This window comes from Lupinus angustifolius, unplaced genomic scaffold (genome assembly GCF_001865875.1).
Source record: "Lupinus angustifolius cultivar Tanjil unplaced genomic scaffold, LupAngTanjil_v1.0 Scaffold_8_260, whole genome shotgun sequence".
Classification (NCBI taxonomy): domain Eukaryota; kingdom Viridiplantae; phylum Streptophyta; class Magnoliopsida; order Fabales; family Fabaceae; genus Lupinus; species Lupinus angustifolius.
The window spans coordinates 5,798-26,372 of record NW_017718059.1 but is presented as its reverse complement, the minus strand read 5'-3'; the positions used below and the strand labels follow the sequence as shown (position 1 = coordinate 26,372).

Below are 20,575 nucleotides of genomic sequence, written 5' to 3'. Positions count from 1 at the left end.
GAGGCTGGAAATGTGAGTCCTGAGTATAGCAAAATGACTCCAGCGGATATAGTAGTTAGAGTGCTTGAATTTTTGGCTGGCTTTGTGGTGTTAGCTTTTGTAGCTTACGCGATATGGCGCTATTATTGTTGTGGCAGAAGCAGAGGCAGTTCATAGAAGAAGTAGCGTGTGTTTTCAATTAGGATTTAAGTTTTTAAGGGAAATTTGTAGTTAAGAGATTTACTCAAATTCAATAAATTCATGATTATTTTTTATTTTATTATGATATTTATCCACATTATAGTAAAAGAATTTTGTTGGTGAATATGATTTATGGAAGCTGATCTTTGTCATTTGGAATTTTGCTTTGCAATTTGGTTGTATTTGAATGTCATATAGAAGATAAATTAAATTTACCATTCTCACTGAGTCACTCTTAATAGTTAATTCTAATCTTAACTTATGCCCAAATGGGTATTTTGTAAAAGTAAATAACATTTTTTATTGCATTAAACAACCAAAAGAACTAGAGTGCTGGTCTAATTATTGCTATAAAAATATTTATAGGTCCCATTGGATCCTAAATAACATACTAGGTCAAGTTTTAATTCTTACTAGTAACACTTATTGAGATGAGCAATTACAAATTCACAGGGATGAGTTCCTTGATTATTAGGTGAGAATATATAGTAGTTATACGGTTAAAAAATAACTATGAAGCACGGATACTGATTCATGTGTCGGGTACGATACGTATCTGATACGTTGACACGCATTTTTTATAAAATACAGGATACGATACGTTCAGGGATACGCGTATAAAATAATAAAAACACATAAAATATGATAAAATTATAAATGTAAATCAAAATATTCAAAGTAAAAAATATAATGGAAATTTAAAATCATTACCCCCATAACAAATCTATCTTATCTTATTTTAATGAAAACGAATCTATCCTAAAATCATTACCCTTCATAACAAATATATTTTATCATATTTTAATAAAAACGAATCTATCTTATCTTGTTTTATTGGAAACAAATCTATATATAATATACTTTACTGAAAACGAATCCATATATCCTATATTTTATTGAAAACGAATCGGATACGTGTCTTAATATTTATTTATTTTATTTTATTTTTTTAATTTTTGGATACTCTATAGATACGTATCCTTCGCGAATCTGAGCGTATCCGTGTCGAATACGTGTCGGACACCGACACGTGAGGGTGTTTGACGAATCTGTGCTTCATAGAAAAATAGTCAACAAAGATATTCTTCAATTTAGTCCCCAACTAGGTGGAGGGCGAGAGCACATCTGTTGTCTTACACTTTATGTCACACCATGTACCATGGATTTATGATTGGTCAGAAAAATATTTAATAATTAAATTTTAACTTAAATATATTTTTTCTAACTAATCACATACTCATGGAATATGGAGTGACACAGTGTGGGATAGTAGATATGTATCCCCGGAAAATCCACTGACGTGTAAGGGAGAAATGCAACAAAAGTAGAAGCATCCAATATATCTTAATATTTAAAGACAATGCACTCAAATAAAAATTGCCAAGTAAAGCAACATCATTAATATTTTTACAGGAAAAAACATCATATATGATGTATAAAATGCCACATCAAATGAGATCTTTATTAATCGAAACAAAACAGTTTATGCTCGTAGAAAAAAAACGACATTAAATCTCAATAGTAAAATTCCAACCATAATGAAATTGATCTACCAATTCCCTAACAATAAAATATCAGAGAGTTCATGCCAACATGTTTCAAATCACAAGTTTTTGAAAGCTGACTCATGACTTCCTTTTTGTGGGGTGAGTCTAGCCAGAAGTGCCTTATTGTGACAGTGCTCAGCATCAACAAAGTAAAAAGTCCCATTAGCCTTGAATGTCACAAAAGGCCTGTTGGTTACCGGAGGCCGAATATCGGCAAACTTAAGTGTCCTTGGCAGAGAAGTTGCCAGCCAGGACAGCATCTCCACCTCGAAAGTATCCGAACCGGGCTGCCACCTTAGTTTGTGGATGTATGGGCTAACAAACCAATGAAGAATAAATGTTGTAGAAGCACTGAAGAATATTACAGATGATGCTACTGCACCCTTTAGGATGACATTCATGTCAGGCGATGTCATGAAGGTTATGACTGGACCAAGAGATACAGAGAGGCAGCAAGTCGAGAGAGACAGAAGTTTTACTTTTTTTATGGTAGATGAGATCGGACCATGATAAGCAATTCCAGATTCCTTGTCATCTTCCTCAGATTGTCCTCCGTTACGTGGTCCAATGCTAATCTTGTTGTCTTCCTCTGTAGTTGTTGCCTTAGATGCCCATCTTCTTTGGGCAGCAGCAGCAAGATGGGAGGAAAATTTGAAAGTAGGATTAGCAGTAATCGGCCTCGATTCATGTGTAACAGACCTAAAACAATGATATGCTGAACCATCGAGACAAATACATTATTTACACAAATAAAAACACCGTTCCGTATGTTGAAACCGCCAACAACTAAATTAAAAAAGCTGGCATTCTAACCAGCAAGCTATTCAGAAATAGCAGCATAGAGGAGGGCTCTACATATGTTTAACAACATGACTAATTTAGTTTTGCTAAAATAAAATCATTAGATCAATATTAATTTAACAGGACTATTCAGAAAATTGTTATTATTAGAAAATTAACTGTTTGTATTAGTTTCAATACAGTAATCAATTGTTCCTTGTATATGGGGTTTGCCTTATTGGCTTTGTAACTAAGCTGTCTAGTCTGTTAGGATAGATGCTTCTAGAAGAATGGCAGTTACAATTAAGTAACTGCCACATGCTTTGTAACTGCTTCTATAAATAGAAGTTGAATAGAGCATTCAAATCAATCAATTCAGAATAACAATCAAAACAGATTCAGATACAATTCTTTCTCTTTCTCTCCTTCGGTTTCTCATTTTTACATGGCATCAAGAGCTTTTATGGTCAACGCCGCAACTGATCCTCCTCCTTCCATGGATTCTCCACCAAACACTTCCACCACTGCAGTGCCAGTTCAGGCTGTAGCTTCTGTTCTTTCTCTTCCGGTGCCAACGACAAAGCTCACAGAAAAGAACTATCTCACATGGAGTCAGTTCATGATAACGGTTCTGAAATCGAATTGTGTTCTTAGGTTGTTAAATCCAGAATTTCCTCCTCAATTTCTTACAGAATCAGATCGCACCAATCATCGCATAAATCCAGGGTTTCTTGCTTGGGAAGAACAGGATCAGACCGTGTTCTCCTGGATTCTCAATTCCATCTCATAATCTCTACAACCACGAGTTATAGGTTGTAATTCTACTTTTCAATTATGGCATGAACTGCATTCTTTTTGTATTGCGCATACTAAAGCACGTAGTCGTCAACTTAGGGCACAACTTCGTGGAATTACTTCTCAAAAATTAAAATGCTTACTGATTCGTTAGCATCAATTGGAACTCCAATTTCATTAGAGGAACATGTTGATTGTATTTTAGATGGACTTAATGAAGAGTATCACACTGTTATTACAACAATTGAGAGCCAAGTTCATCCACCTTCCATTAATGAATTGGAACAATTCTTGCTCACATATGAGTCTAGGTTGGTAAAGAACAAACATAAAACTGTCTCTGATGCACTATCTGCAAATGTTGTTGCTGCTGAACCTCCCTCACCAGTCTCTGTGACTCATACTGGACAAATTCATAATGGCTCTAGAGGTGGAGGAAGGTTCAACAAGTGTGGTAGTCGTGGCGGAAGGTCCTCAGGGAGAAATTCTATCTATTTTTGTGACTACTGCAACAAATATGGGCATGATGTGGCTTGGTGCTATTATGCACCATATGATCCTTCCTACACTATGGATCGCTCCTACGGAAATCACTATGCTGACACTTATCCACATATGCACTATCCAGCTCCTCCTACACCTGGATATGCTCTGCCTTCTCCTCCTGCTAGGCCAAGACCATCATTGCATTCATAGAGTCATCCAAGACCTGCTTATAATCAACATCCCAAAAGGACTATCAGACCTGACTCATCATATGCCTACCCACCTCCTTATGCAATGAATGTCACACATACTGATCAAGATTCCAACAAGCCATCTTTGTGGTATCCTAACTCAGGTGCTACAAATCATCTCACTGTTGATCCTTCTTTCCTAGCAGAACCAACAGAACAATTCTCCTCTGAACACATCTACATGGATAATGGTAACTAAGCTAATATTACAAGTAGTGGGCATGCTTACTTTTAGTCTCCTTTTAATTCCAAAGTGTTTATGTCTTTACATAACCTTTTGCTTGTTCCCACCATTACAAAAAAAATTATTAGTGTGTCACAGTTTGCTAGGGATAACAAATGTTATTTTGAGTTCCATCCTAATCATTGTTTTGTCAAATCTCAGGCTACTAAGCAAGTGCTTCTTCAGGACTCTCTCACTGTAGAGGGGCTCTATGCCTTCCACAATCTCTTGTCACCAAACACCTTATATTGTAATCTCAATTCAAGACTGGCATCATATGCAAATAACACTGTTTTTTCTAGCTCTAGGAGTTTATCTTCATACTTACTTTGGCACTATAGACTAGGACATGCCCATGAGGCTGCTGTAAACATTGTCCTTCAACAATGTAACATCTCACATTGTAATAAAAATAGTCTTGATTTTTGTGTTGCATGTTGTTGTGCTAAAGCTCACAGATTGCACTCTCCTACTTCTAGTTCCATTTATACTGAACCATTTGAACTCTTATACCTAGATCTTTGGGGCCCTGCACCTATACACTCTGAAACAGAGTTTAGGTACTATTTGTCTATTGTTGATGCTCACACAAAACATACCTGGATCTATCTCCTAATGAAAAAATCAGATACACTACACCTATTTCAACATTTTGTCAAACTTGTCCAAACACAATTTCATCTAGATATCAAAGCCATTCAAAGTGATTGCGGTGGGGAGTTTAGACCATTCACTAAATTTCTCAAAATCACTATGGGTAATTCATAGAATCTCATGTCCTCATATCCATCATCAACAAGGAACTGTTGAGAGAAAGCATAGACATATCGTACAAATTGGTCTAGCCTTACTTTCTCATGCCTCCCTTCCCCTGTCCTATTGGGAATATGCATTCACCATTGCAGTCTATCTCATTAACAGATTACCATCACCTACACTACATCAGTCTACTCCTTATTTCCTTTTATTTGGGGAACAACCTTACTATTCCTTCCTTAAGGTGTTTGGATGTGCATGTTTTCCACTATTGAGACCTTACACTAATCATAAACTTGAATTCAGGTCCTCTGAATCCACTTTTTTGGCTACTCAGCCCATCATAAAGGATACAAGTGTTTGGCAAAAGATGGCAGAATCTATATTTCCAAAGATGACATATTCAATGAACATCAGTTTCCTTATACTTCACTACCCTCTCTTGTGTCCAATTCTGAGTCTTCCTCTATTCCTGTGTCATCTCCTACTACCTTGATTCACCATTCTACACAAAATATTGTCTCCATTACTGACACTGATAACATTACATCTCCGTCCCCTCTCCCAATTCCTATAAATTCCCCTGGTCAGTCTCCTGAGTATCCCTCCATGTCAAGTACTCATAGAATCTCTCCTACCACTTCAAACCTACCACTACAACTCTCACAGTCCACTACAATAGAGTCTTCCTCTGTTCCATCAACCAATATGGTTCCTAGGTCTACTCATCCAATGCAAACTCGTTCCAAATCTAGTATAGATAAGTCTTTTTTTCCTAGAGTTCCCAGGGTCTTTCTAACCCAAACTGAACCTACATCTGTCAAGGCAGCCCTGAGTGATACTCTCTGGTTTCAGGCCATGCAGGAAGAATACAATACTCTCATTCAGTTGGGTACATGGTTTGTTGTTGATTTACCCCTAGGAAAACAAGCCATAGGCTGTGTAAATGGGTGTTCAGAATTAAAGAGAATCCTAGTGGAACAGTTAACAGATATAAAGCAAGACTAATGGCAAAGGGGTTTCATCAAAAACAGGGAGTTGACTATACTGAAACATTCTCTCCAGTTGTAAAACCTATTACTATAAGGATACCCCTCACTCTAGCAGTAACATCCAAATGGCCTATGGAACAGTTAGATATAAATAATGCATTTCTCAATGGCCTTCTCAATGAAGAGGTTTATATGGTGCAGCATGTTGGTTTCATTAGTGGTGATAAAACTCAAGTTTGCATACTTCACAAAGCACTCTATGGCCTCAGGCAGGCTCCTAGGCAATGGTTTGAAAGACTTAAGGGCACTCTACTTCAATTTGGTTTTCAAATCAGTAAGTGTGATAATTCTTTATTTATTCACACCTCATCTACTTACAAACTCTATGTGTTAGTCTATGTAGATGATATTATTGTTACTGGATCCTCCATTCCTCGCATTAATCAGATTATAGACAAACTCAACACTACTTTTGCACTAAAAAGGCTAGGTCCTTTGAATTATTTTTTGGGAATTGAAGTTCAACACTTGTCCAATGGGTCTCTTTTTCTATCACAAACCAAGTATGTCAAAGATCTTCTTAAAAAAGCCAACATGGACTCAGCAAAACCATCTCCTACTCCTATGTCCACTTCATGCAAACTGACCAAAACAGGATCCTCTAGTTTCGGAAATCCAACATTGTACAGATTCATAGTAGATGCTCTCTAGTATGCAACAATTACAAGACCTGACCTTGCATTCAGTGTCAACAAAGTATGTCAATACATGTCTAATCCCTTAGATTCCCATTGGGTTGCTGTTAAAAGAATCCTAAGGTACTTACAAGGGTTTCTCACTATGGGCATTCAACTTAGACCTGCTAGCACCACTACTCCTCTACCCATCACTGCCTTCTGTGATGCAGATTGGGCATCAGACCCTGATGACAGAAAATCTGCCTTTGGTACTTGTCTCTTTGTTGGCCTAAACATTGTCACTTGGTGGTCCAAGAAATAACATATTGTCTCAAGATATAGTACTGAAGCAGAATATCGAAGTCTAGCTCTAGCTTCTCAAGAAATTATCTGGATTGAATCTCTCCTCTTAGAACTTCACTTTGCCTATCAATCTCCACTGGTTCTGTGTGACAACCTCAGCACTGTGGCCATGACCCACAATCCTGTGCTTCACAGAAGTAAACACATTGAGTTGGACCTATTCTTTGTAAAAGATAGAATCAAATCAAAGCTTCTTCGAGTCAAGCATATACCATCTGAATTTCAGACAGTTGATGCACTTACTAAACCTTTATCTAATTTAAGATTTCTATCACTAAGGAAGCTTCTTCAAGTGATTGACAAGTCATCAACTCACCCTTAGCTTCAGGGGGGAATATTAGAAGATTAATTGTTTGTATTAGTTTCAATACAGTAACCAATTGTTCCTTGTATATGCGGTTTGCCTTATTGGCTTTATAACTAAGTTGTCTAGTCTGTTAGGATAGATGCTTCTAGAAGAATGGCAGTTACAGTTAAGTAACTGCCACATGCTTTGTAACTGCTTCTATAAATAGAAGATGAATAGATCATTCAAATTAATCAATTTAGAATAACAATCAAAACATGTTCAGTTACAATTCTTTCTCTTTCTCTTTCTCTTTCTCTCCTTCGGTTTCTCATTTTTACAGTTATGGATCAAATTATAATTTTTTTAAATAAAAATGAATATTAATTGAGTACAGCAGAGTGATACATCTTTTTTATTGTCATCAAATCAATATTGATTGGTGTCCTTGTTGAGCTATGTATGGGTTTGTCCTCTAAATTCCAAACACTTTTTATTTTGTCTTGACAAAACCAAGGTCAAATTTGTGGCAGTGTGCAGTGTATGAAGTCCTTTGGTGCATTCGGTTAGAGGATAATGCTCATAATTTTCGGAGTGTTTCTCTTCCCTTCAATTTACTTTGGATGACCAACAAGGCATTGGTTAAATGGTGTAAGGCCCACTGGATCCCTAAGAACGAGAGTTCGATTCCTAGGAGCTCACTTGTTGGGAGGGGCAGCCACAAACCCCGAAAGGGATTAGTTCCTTACCTAAAAATGTGGGGATATCCTTGGTAGTACCAAAAAAGTTTACTTTGGATGGGCTCTGTTTTTAGTTTCTCTATGGTGCTCTCATAATAATTGTTTCAAGGGAGTTACCATATTGGACTGTTATAGCAATTGGGAAGAATTGCTGCATTTTAACTTTATTTCCTCTTGATGTATTTTACTCTTTATGCTTTGGAAGATTTCATACCCTGATATTAGTTGTACTTACCCTCACTTCTTTCTAATAAAAGTGTTTTTATGTCAAAACAATAGATATTGTTGAAAACCAAATCCTATTTGTGTCATTCATTTTCTTTCCAAATAACTATATTACAGGTCAAATGAAACACTATTTTTTGTCAAAAGGTACTATAATCCTGCATTTTGGTGTTATTCGATCTATGTAGCGTTGTAGCCGATCCCACCTAGTGGGATAAAGGCTTAGTTTTTATTGTACTATAATCCAGCAGAACACTTCTTTCATACCTCAAAACGACAAATGTAGAAAACAAATTTACAAACAATAAAACAAGGCATATTTTGTTTTTGTTGTAGATGTAATGAGAATGAAGAAATTTCTCCCTCGTGTAGTAATACATAGGAGATAACAAGTGAACAACCAAACATTTATCCCATTAGGTGGGGCTGGCAATACATAGGAGATAAGCTAAAGATAAATAGATGAAACCTCATCAGTTTCTGAATTCAGAGAAGACTACTAACACTTTCATCAACAGGAATCATCGACTAAAAACTTGACATCAATCCAACTAAGGTTATCACTTGGCGTGAAATTGTTGATAGTAACGATTATAATCTACATTCCAACATTTGGGCAATAACTCAAATAGAATTTGAGAACAAATTGGCACAAAATATGAGAAACTTATCCAAACCCAAGGGTAATAGTAGGTGTCTTCTGACTAAAAAAAATTATAATTCAGCTAGCCTCCATCAAACTTCTACAATTGACTAGGACATTCTCCGATGCCGTCGCCGCATCACTTATGCTGCCTCTACTATTGCCATAACCTCTATTATCATTCCTTTCAGTTTCATTATAATCCAAAGTCACCAATACACTGCTAAACCCATTACCATGTACCATAATCATAAGCTTGATATTTCCTTCTTATAGCACAACCTTCTTATACCTATGAATCTAAGTGATTGTTTGGTTAATTGTTAATTATTTTTAGGGTAAAAAGTAACTTGAGAATTTTATATGTTTGTATGGTTGGGTTTCATTTAAAACATTAGTCTCGTTAAAAACTGAAACTCCACAGTTCAACAATAAATCCCACATAACTAATTGGCTGAAAAGAACTTTCTTTTTTTCTTTTTTCAGTGCCAAAAGGAATCAAATGTTGGATTTTAAAATCAATGGTTTCACTAGATGACAGTGCATAATAAATAATACCCAGTTACAGGAATGTCATAGAAATGATGAATCCAATGAGAAATCAAATAAAGTTTGAAACTTTTAAGGAAATGAAAGTCGTAGACGAAGAAGAAGTAAGAATAGAATAAACAGAGACACAAGTGAATAGAGATATGAAGAAGAAGAAGAACCTGAAGGAGTGTTAGGAGAGAAGTGGTGAATGCTCTGTGACCGCAGCAATCGGAGAAGAGCCACTCTTGCCATTGTTATTGTTATTGATATGATTCAATTCAAGGGGTTACTTGCACACACTTCAGTTCAATGAAAGAGGTTTAGGAGTTTAGGGTCACTGTATCAAATGAGAGTTAATGTAAGTGTAGTATTTAACTTTTAACACAACATGGGCATTTGGTCTAGTGGTATGATTCTCGCTTAGGGTGCGAGAGGTCCCGAGTTCAATTCTCGGAATGCCCCAAAATATATTATTATGCTTTTTTTTCTTATTTCAGTGTTGGATGTGCAACACTGATAACAGTGTACATATTTTAGACTAATACACACTACACTCTTCAGTAATAATTTGAATATGTTACGAGTTCTCTTATGGAATTAATGGAAAGCAAAGCATATAATCTGTCATAAAATGTCTATCTTTTCATTGTTCAGAAAATTTAAAATTCATATATTACTAAATTTATCTTTTACTTTTTTTTCACTAATGAAAATAAAAAATATATATAGATTAGTATAAACACTGAGACAACTAGGAATATAAAAGTTTCTCTCGGGTGGGTGACCATAATAGGTACCAACTTATGAGTGGAATTGTGTATTATGATGATGGTTCTATTATTCTATAGGGTACTCGCATATTCTTTAATTAAATATTTCATATATATTATATTTTTTATTTTATAATTACTAGTGTGTTGACATACACTATTGTGTCTGTCAACCCGCTTTTCTATCGCTTGTAATGTATAGTTTGTATATTATAAATTCAAATATAATTTTTTGCGCTAAATTTACGGTTGAATTTATTCAATTGGTTATTTTTTAAATACACTTTTAAAATAAGAATATAATAAGGATAAAATAAGAAAATAATATTATATGGTTTTTTGGTAGAAATAAAAAGATATTGAGGGCAAAATAGGAAAACACAAATTACACCATGATGGGTGGTTATTTTGTGTTTTCCCTTTATTAATAGTATAGACAGTTGTAAAACCTATTACTATAAGGATACCCCTCACTCTAGCAGTAACATCCAAATGGCCTATGGAACAGTTAGATATAAATAATGCATTTCTCAATGGCCTTCTCAATGAAGAGGTTTATATGGTGCAGCATGTTGGTTTCATTAGTGGTGATAAAACTCAAGTTTGCATACTTCACAAAGCACTCTATGGCCTCAGGCAGGCTCCTAGGCAATGGTTTGAAAGACTTAAGGGCACTCTACTTCAATTTGGTTTTCAAATCAGTAAGTGTGATAATTCTTTATTTATTCACACCTCATCTACTTACAAACTCTATGTGTTAGTCTATGTAGATGATATTATTGTTACTGGATCCTCCATTCCTCGCATTAATCAGATTATAGACAAACTCAACACTACTTTTGCACTAAAAAGGCTAGGTCCTTTGAATTATTTTTTGGGAATTGAAGTTCAACACTTGTCCAATGGGTCTCTTTTTCTATCACAAACCAAGTATGTCAAAGATCTTCTTAAAAAAGCCAACATGGACTCAGCAAAACCATCTCCTACTCCTATGTCCACTTCATGCAAACTGACCAAAACAGGATCCTCTAGTTTCGGAAATCCAACATTGTACAGATTCATAGTAGATGCTCTCTAGTATGCAACAATTACAAGACCTGACCTTGCATTCAGTGTCAACAAAGTATGTCAATACATGTCTAATCCCTTAGATTCCCATTGGGTTGCTGTTAAAAGAATCCTAAGGTACTTACAAGGGTTTCTCACTATGGGCATTCAACTTAGACCTGCTAGCACCACTACTCCTCTACCCATCACTGCCTTCTGTGATGCAGATTGGGCATCAGACCCTGATGACAGAAAATCTGCCTTTGGTACTTGTCTCTTTGTTGGCCTAAACATTGTCACTTGGTGGTCCAAGAAATAACATATTGTCTCAAGATATAGTACTGAAGCAGAATATCGAAGTCTAGCTCTAGCTTCTCAAGAAATTATCTGGATTGAATCTCTCCTCTTAGAACTTCACTTTGCCTATCAATCTCCACTGGTTCTGTGTGACAACCTCAGCACTGTGGCCATGACCCACAATCCTGTGCTTCACAGAAGTAAACACATTGAGTTGGACCTATTCTTTGTAAAAGATAGAATCAAATCAAAGCTTCTTCGAGTCAAGCATATACCATCTGAATTTCAGACAGTTGATGCACTTACTAAACCTTTATCTAATTTAAGATTTCTATCACTAAGGAAGCTTCTTCAAGTGATTGACAAGTCATCAACTCACCCTTAGCTTCAGGGGGGAATATTAGAAGATTAATTGTTTGTATTAGTTTCAATACAGTAACCAATTGTTCCTTGTATATGCGGTTTGCCTTATTGGCTTTATAACTAAGTTGTCTAGTCTGTTAGGATAGATGCTTCTAGAAGAATGGCAGTTACAGTTAAGTAACTGCCACATGCTTTGTAACTGCTTCTATAAATAGAAGATGAATAGATCATTCAAATTAATCAATTTAGAATAACAATCAAAACATGTTCAGTTACAATTCTTTCTCTTTCTCTTTCTCTTTCTCTCCTTCGGTTTCTCATTTTTACAGTTATGGATCAAATTATAATTTTTTTAAATAAAAATGAATATTAATTGAGTACAGCAGAGTGATACATCTTTTTTATTGTCATCAAATCAATATTGATTGGTGTCCTTGTTGAGCTATGTATGGGTTTGTCCTCTAAATTCCAAACACTTTTTATTTTGTCTTGACAAAACCAAGGTCAAATTTGTGGCAGTGTGCAGTGTATGAAGTCCTTTGGTGCATTCGGTTAGAGGATAATGCTCATAATTTTCGGAGTGTTTCTCTTCCCTTCAATTTACTTTGGATGACCAACAAGGCATTGGTTAAATGGTGTAAGGCCCACTGGATCCCTAAGAACGAGAGTTCGATTCCTAGGAGCTCACTTGTTGGGAGGGGCAGCCACAAACCCCGAAAGGGATTAGTTCCTTACCTAAAAATGTGGGGATATCCTTGGTAGTACCAAAAAAGTTTACTTTGGATGGGCTCTGTTTTTAGTTTCTCTATGGTGCTCTCATAATAATTGTTTCAAGGGAGTTACCATATTGGACTGTTATAGCAATTGGGAAGAATTGCTGCATTTTAACTTTATTTCCTCTTGATGTATTTTACTCTTTATGCTTTGGAAGATTTCATACCCTGATATTAGTTGTACTTACCCTCACTTCTTTCTAATAAAAGTGTTTTTATGTCAAAACAATAGATATTGTTGAAAACCAAATCCTATTTGTGTCATTCATTTTCTTTCCAAATAACTATATTACAGGTCAAATGAAACACTATTTTTTGTCAAAAGGTACTATAATCCTGCATTTTGGTGTTATTCGATCTATGTAGCGTTGTAGCCGATCCCACCTAGTGGGATAAAGGCTTAGTTTTTATTGTACTATAATCCAGCAGAACACTTCTTTCATACCTCAAAACGACAAATGTAGAAAACAAATTTACAAACAATAAAACAAGGCATATTTTGTTTTTGTTGTAGATGTAATGAGAATGAAGAAATTTCTCCCTCGTGTAGTAATACATAGGAGATAACAAGTGAACAACCAAACATTTATCCCATTAGGTGGGGCTGGCAATACATAGGAGATAAGCTAAAGATAAATAGATGAAACCTCATCAGTTTCTGAATTCAGAGAAGACTACTAACACTTTCATCAACAGGAATCATCGACTAAAAACTTGACATCAATCCAACTAAGGTTATCACTTGGCGTGAAATTGTTGATAGTAACGATTATAATCTACATTCCAACATTTGGGCAATAACTCAAATAGAATTTGAGAACAAATTGGCACAAAATATGAGAAACTTATCCAAACCCAAGGGTAATAGTAGGTGTCTTCTGACTAAAAAAAATTATAATTCAGCTAGCCTCCATCAAACTTCTACAATTGACTAGGACATTCTCCGATGCCGTCGCCGCATCACTTATGCTGCCTCTACTATTGCCATAACCTCTATTATCATTCCTTTCAGTTTCATTATAATCCAAAGTCACCAATACACTGCTAAACCCATTACCATGTACCATAATCATAAGCTTGATATTTCCTTCTTATAGCACAACCTTCTTATACCTATGAATCTAAGTGATTGTTTGGTTAATTGTTAATTATTTTTAGGGTAAAAAGTAACTTGAGAATTTTATATGTTTGTATGGTTGGGTTTCATTTAAAACATTAGTCTCGTTAAAAACTGAAACTCCACAGTTCAACAATAAATCCCACATAACTAATTGGCTGAAAAGAACTTTCTTTTTTTCTTTTTTCAGTGCCAAAAGGAATCAAATGTTGGATTTTAAAATCAATGGTTTCACTAGATGACAGTGCATAATAAATAATACCCAGTTACAGGAATGTCATAGAAATGATGAATCCAATGAGAAATCAAATAAAGTTTGAAACTTTTAAGGAAATGAAAGTCGTAGACGAAGAAGAAGTAAGAATAGAATAAACAGAGACACAAGTGAATAGAGATATGAAGAAGAAGAAGAACCTGAAGGAGTGTTAGGAGAGAAGTGGTGAATGCTCTGTGACCGCAGCAATCGGAGAAGAGCCACTCTTGCCATTGTTATTGTTATTGATATGATTCAATTCAAGGGGTTACTTGCACACACTTCAGTTCAATGAAAGAGGTTTAGGAGTTTAGGGTCACTGTATCAAATGAGAGTTAATGTAAGTGTAGTATTTAACTTTTAACACAACATGGGCATTTGGTCTAGTGGTATGATTCTCGCTTAGGGTGCGAGAGGTCCCGAGTTCAATTCTCGGAATGCCCCAAAATATATTATTATGCTTTTTTTTCTTATTTCAGTGTTGGATGTGCAACACTGATAACAGTGTACATATTTTAGACTAATACACACTACACTCTTCAGTAATAATTTGAATATGTTACGAGTTCTCTTATGGAATTAATGGAAAGCAAAGCATATAATCTGTCATAAAATGTCTATCTTTTCATTGTTCAGAAAATTTAAAATTCATATATTACTAAATTTATCTTTTACTTTTTTTTCACTAATGAAAATAAAAAATATATATAGATTAGTATAAACACTGAGACAACTAGGAATATAAAAGTTTCTCTCGGGTGGGTGACCATAATAGGTACCAACTTATGAGTGGAATTGTGTATTATGATGATGGTTCTATTATTCTATAGGGTACTCGCATATTCTTTAATTAAATATTTCATATATATTATATTTTTTATTTTATAATTACTAGTGTGTTGACATACACTATTGTGTCTGTCAACCCGCTTTTCTATCGCTTGTAATGTATAGTTTGTATATTATAAATTCAAATATAATTTTTTGCGCTAAATTTACGGTTGAATTTATTCAATTGGTTATTTTTTAAATACACTTTTAAAATAAGAATATAATAAGGATAAAATAAGAAAATAATATTATATGGTTTTTTGGTAGAAATAAAAAGATATTGAGGGCAAAATAGGAAAACACAAATTACACCATGATGGGTGGTTATTTTGTGTTTTCCCTTTATTAATAGTATAGATAGATTAATAGTATAGATATAGATATATTGTCTATACTATTATAATTTTATAACGAATTTTAGTAATTAAAATATAATGATATTTTTAATATGTATATAAAATTTATTATTCAAATAATAATTATTTTATATTTGTTGATTATTATTTTTTGCTACTACTAAGAGTTCCTAATCACTTTTTTGTGAGGAACTAATCCATTTTAGGGTGTGTGAATGTTCATCGCAATAAATGTCACTCTCAGGAATCGAACTTTTAACTTTATGATCGTCTTGGGAATTTATAGGGGTCTTACATCTCTAGAGCACTGCATTGTCGGTATATATTGATTATTATAAAAAATTTAATATATATTCAAATTTAAAAATTCGTTCGACATCCACGCATACTCGCTAATCATACTGGTAACCACAAATAATATGAGTATAGTATAGAAAAGCATTACCCATGCTTATTCCTCCTTGTTGCCCTCCCTAAATGGGATGGTACATGTTAAAGGCTAGCATGAAATAATAAACACTTAAATATGACAGAAAATAAAATGATACACTTCCATGTTTCTAATCCATGAGAGAGGTTATTTAATAAGACAAAACTTAAGTAGATTACATTGACTATTGACAACGATAACTTGTTCCATAATTTCTCTGTCTTCATATCTCGCATCAATCAAAGTTCATGAAATAATATTAAAATATTAATTTTTGATTTTATAAATTTTCCTTTTAAATAAATAGAGTTTTCTCATTGACTTGGTACACCAAATGGAACATGAATGAGAATATATGATCCCCATCCAGATTATCATATGCGTAGTTGGTAAAGGTACCTTATTAACAATTGACACTTGTCTATTCACTAACTTTTTCTGTTACTTGGTATGAAGTTGTTATTTTCTTTTACCTTTTCTTCCTAATTGGCTCAAAGATAATAAAAAGTCACTATAAATCAACAATATATTAGTTTGGTGATATAAGGTTCGATTAGATCTCGGAATGATAAAACGTTCAATGATTCGATTTTTTTGAGCGACACATATTGGGAGGGGCAGCCCCAAATTCCGAAAAGAATTAGTTTATAACTCAAAAGGATAAGAAGATATCATTGATAATATCCAAAAAAAGATTACTATACCTCATTGAACAAACAAAATGAAAATGTTGAGAAAGTTTTCAAAATAGAGTTTCTCCTCCATTATTTACCCTTTCAAAATGTAAAGATAGCTTTCAAAACCACTTTTAATAAATAATTATTGCATTTTTTATGGCTACATCTTAAAATGCATTTGAATTGTTATTAAGGTCTATTACCTTTCTTTCTCTTCCAACATTTTTTTTCTCTCAACAATCTTCTTTTTCTCCAGTTTCATTTCATTATGTCTCTTCATTATCGTCTTTTTTCTTTCTCTTTCAATCATCCTCTTTAAAATGCATTTTTTATTTATTTTGTAGATATAATCTTTAGTATATTTTTCATTGATTTTTTGGTTTATTTTGTAGACCTGTTCTTATCTTATCATTGATTTTTTGTATAATTTTTCATTGATTTCATTATTTTATAGACGTTTTCTCACTAATTTTATTATTTTGTAGATATATTCTTCCAGCAATTTTCTCCTTTAGCATATGATAAGCAAAGGTATCTTCCTCAAGGAAGAACAAACCTTCAAAACATATGGTATGTACCCAATCTCCATTATATTATACATTCACTTACAATATTACATTTATTTGTTTATTTATTTTTGTTAATAATATATTTATCTCCTCGTCTTATCTTATTGTTATCATTTTCTCTCTTTATTTATAGTTTCGTTCTCCCATGAAACGTTTGTGCAAGTTAATTTTCTCTATCTACGTCTCTTATCTTATTTATACATTTTTTTATTCAAAGAATCATTATTTTAATTTTTTGTTTTGCCTGTTTTAGAAACACCTAGAGTGTATCATCCTCTAAAATAAGATAAAGATTATGTTTAGTTATTGATTGGTACCTTCATTTTTTGCTTCATCATTAGTTATTCACTCAGTTATGAGTTTTGTATTTTATTTTCTCTATTTGATGACTTTTAATATATAGGTTGTTTAATACACTCATTTTAACTCAATATTTGTGATCTTGGAAATTTTACTTAAATCTCATTACCTTATTTAATTATTTGCTTAGAAATTTGTATTCTTTGGGTTGTCAACAATACAATATAATGTCTTTATTCTATGTTTCTCGATTTTTAGCATTCTTATAAGAATAATGTCTTCATTTTTATTTGATTTATATATTTTTTATTTTATTTATGATTTCCAAATTTTAAGCAATCATCATTATAGACATAAATTTGTAGAATTATCACTAATAAATTTTGATTGTGATAATCAATTGATTTGATTTATATTTTGTTTAAATTATTTATGATTTCTAAATTCCAGACAATGCTAATTATGTACATAAATTTTTAGAATTAAAACTAATAAATTTGTGCAATAATAATTAATTTCATTTATATTTTATTTTGTTTGAACATTATAAATAATATAAAATATGATTCAAAACTCATGAAGAAATAGAATGGTTTGAATATTTTGTATAAGTTACATAAATAGAATATAAATTTGCGAATCAGTTACAAAACGGAAAGTAATTACCAACATAAATCAAAACATATGAGAAAGAATAGTTATTATAATGTAATATAACGTAAATCATTCGTTATAAACATGCATTAATTATGATTTAGTTTCCACTTTAAAATTATGTATTAAATTTGTTATGAAATTTTGGAAAATATTTTAAATACATTAAATGGAATATGTTGTAATTACACATTTAAATAGATCTTAAAACGTTATCAATTAATATCATTTAATCATTTTTAAAACATAAATGGTAGAAAATCAATCTTATTACTAATAGAAAGAATAAGATGATATTATAATTAATATGAAAATCTGTTGGAATTTTTCTTCACAGAAAAATGATATACAATGAATTTATTTCATAAAAATAACAATTTTTAAAACTAATTAGAAGAAATGTAGATAGTTCTCTTATGTTCTTGGAATTAAAGAATTTGGGGCATTAATAACGAAATAAGGAATTTGGAGCAATAATAATGATGTTTGAGAGTCATAAGATGATATGATGGTTAATGTGAAATAGTTTAAGGAATGGGGTTAATGAATTTGTGGGTTTGAGCCTCACTCATAGCAAACTTAAAATAATAAAAAATGAGTTACAATGTGGTTTGATTGGTAGGGGTGGAGTGAAGGAGATTTAATGTTTGATTATCACCCACAACAAATACTAACATACTAATTATTATTAATTTAAAGAATGTGTTATCATATTACAATTAATAATAAAATCTTTTGTTATTATGTCTGACATAAAAATGATAGACAATGAATTTATTTCTTAAAAATAACAATTTTTAATACAATTTATTTAAATAGATTTTAAAACATTCTCATTTAATTATTTTTAAAAACTTTAATATCAGAAAACCAGTCTTATTATTAATAGAGTGAACTATGGTATTATAATTAATAAAGAGATATCTTGAAATTTAATTTATTTCATAAAAATAATATTTTTTAATATTAATTAAAAGAAAAGTTGACAATTCCTAAATATTTCATTTCCTATAATTAAGGAATTGAGGGCACTAATTATGGAGTGGAGATCCACTTAGTCTAAAAGGAAGTTTTTACACTTACTCCAAAAGTAAGTTTTTACACTTATTCCAGGAGTAAGTTTTTTACACTTACTCACCATCCTCTTAATTATGATGCTATATTGTTTGTGAGGCAAAGTTTCCAACTTTCCTCTTTTTTATATATGTTCTTAATAACATTGAGTCATTCAAAATGACTGCTCTTTTTTTACATCTATTGTGTTATTTTTCCGTATCAACTAAATTGATCATTTAATAATTTTAGCATAGAGTCAAACTTATTAATAAAATGAGGTCTTTACATTATGAGTAGGGATGGCAAAAAACCCGTACCCGTGGGTACCCGCAGGTAAAACCTGTACGGGCACGGGTACGGGTCACAAACGGGTACCCGTGTGTATTATAAACGGGTTTCTAAAAATACCCGTAGTGCATACGGGCGGTACCCGTTATTTATATGATTAATATATTATATTTAATTAAAATAAAAAATATATTATTCTAACATTTGTTACACTATGTATATTTTTTCCTTTTACTTTGTTTACATATTTTATTGAGTTTGGTGGTGAAACACCCTACAAATATTATTACATGTGTAGAAACACACATGTTTTACAAAGAAAATATATTTTTTTTGTTAAAAAATGAGAACAAAAAATCACACAAATGGAAACCACCAATAAATTTAGCATTTTTGCCAAATGTTCAATCAAAAGGTACAAAAATAATTAAGTTTCATCTTATTTGAAACATAATAGAAGTAAAAATTTAAAAAATTATTTATAATAGAGAAAACCCGCGAGTACCCGTTGCACCTACGGGTACCCAGAAATACTCGCAAATACTCGTACGGGTACTGACAGGTATGAATATTACTCTTCTATTTTGAAGCGGGTAGGGGTAGCTACTACCCGTGCCCGCCCATGCCCGTTGCCATCCTTAATTATGAGGTTGTTTACCTAATAACCCCCCTTTGTAAAATAAGCCGTTACATTTATTTTTATAATAAGCTTTCATATTTGTTTACATTATGTGCCAACTATTACTATAATGTTATTTTGTGGTTTATTTAGTTATTATCAAAAGTACTTGATCATTACAAAAAGTACTTTGTCATTGAGTCTTGTAGTAGAATCAAACTCCTTAATAAAATAAGGCCTTTACATAATGAGGTGACTCCTTAAAAATCAGTCTTTTTAACTTTACTCGAGTTTACTATTCTATATTGTAGTTTAACCTTTATGATGAAGGTAACATTTTTTAGGCCATTAACATTATAACATTAGAAGTTCATGTATTATAACATTAGAAAGTTAACCATTTAATAATATAATTTCATAATATTAGAATAGTAATTGATATATTGCAACCTTAGAATTCTAATCAACTGAATGTATAAATTTTTTGATATATGTAATCTAATTTCTATGGTTGACACTTGGCTATCTTCTATGGTTGACACTTGGCTATCTTCTATGGTTGACAATTGGTTTTTTAAAAGGTAAATATGTCATTGTACAACTTTTTCCTTTATGAAAAAACCAATAATTAAGTTATGACCCATTTACTGAACTAGACATTCCCCTTAACTATCTTCCTTAATTGGTTAGGGGTATTTTT

The 20,575-nt window shown here is 32.7% G+C and overlaps 1 protein-coding gene and 2 non-coding genes across 3 annotated transcripts; 2 read left to right on the top strand and 1 right to left on the bottom strand.

Moving 5' to 3' along the window:
* Positions 1 to 1,593: 1,593 nt before the first annotated feature.
* On the bottom strand, positions 1,594 to 9,786 carry LOC109337593. Its single transcript, XM_019574602.1, has 2 exons — positions 9,655 to 9,786; positions 1,594 to 2,442 (listed from the first exon to the last, which is right to left on the bottom strand). Exons 1-2 carry the CDS (start codon positions 9,725 to 9,727, stop codon positions 1,784 to 1,786), a joined length of 732 nt encoding a protein of 243 aa, XP_019430147.1. The 5' UTR covers positions 9,728 to 9,786; the 3' UTR covers positions 1,594 to 1,783.
* Positions 9,787 to 9,865: 79 nt separating this feature from the next.
* Positions 9,866 to 9,937, top strand: TRNAP-AGG. Its single transcript has one exon. It is a non-coding gene; the product is annotated as a tRNA-Pro (tRNA).
* A 4,530-nt stretch (positions 9,938 to 14,467) lies between these two features.
* On the top strand, positions 14,468 to 14,539 carry TRNAP-AGG. The gene has a single exon. It is a non-coding gene; the product is annotated as a tRNA-Pro (tRNA).
* The last annotated feature ends 6,036 nt before the right edge of the window (positions 14,540 to 20,575 follow it).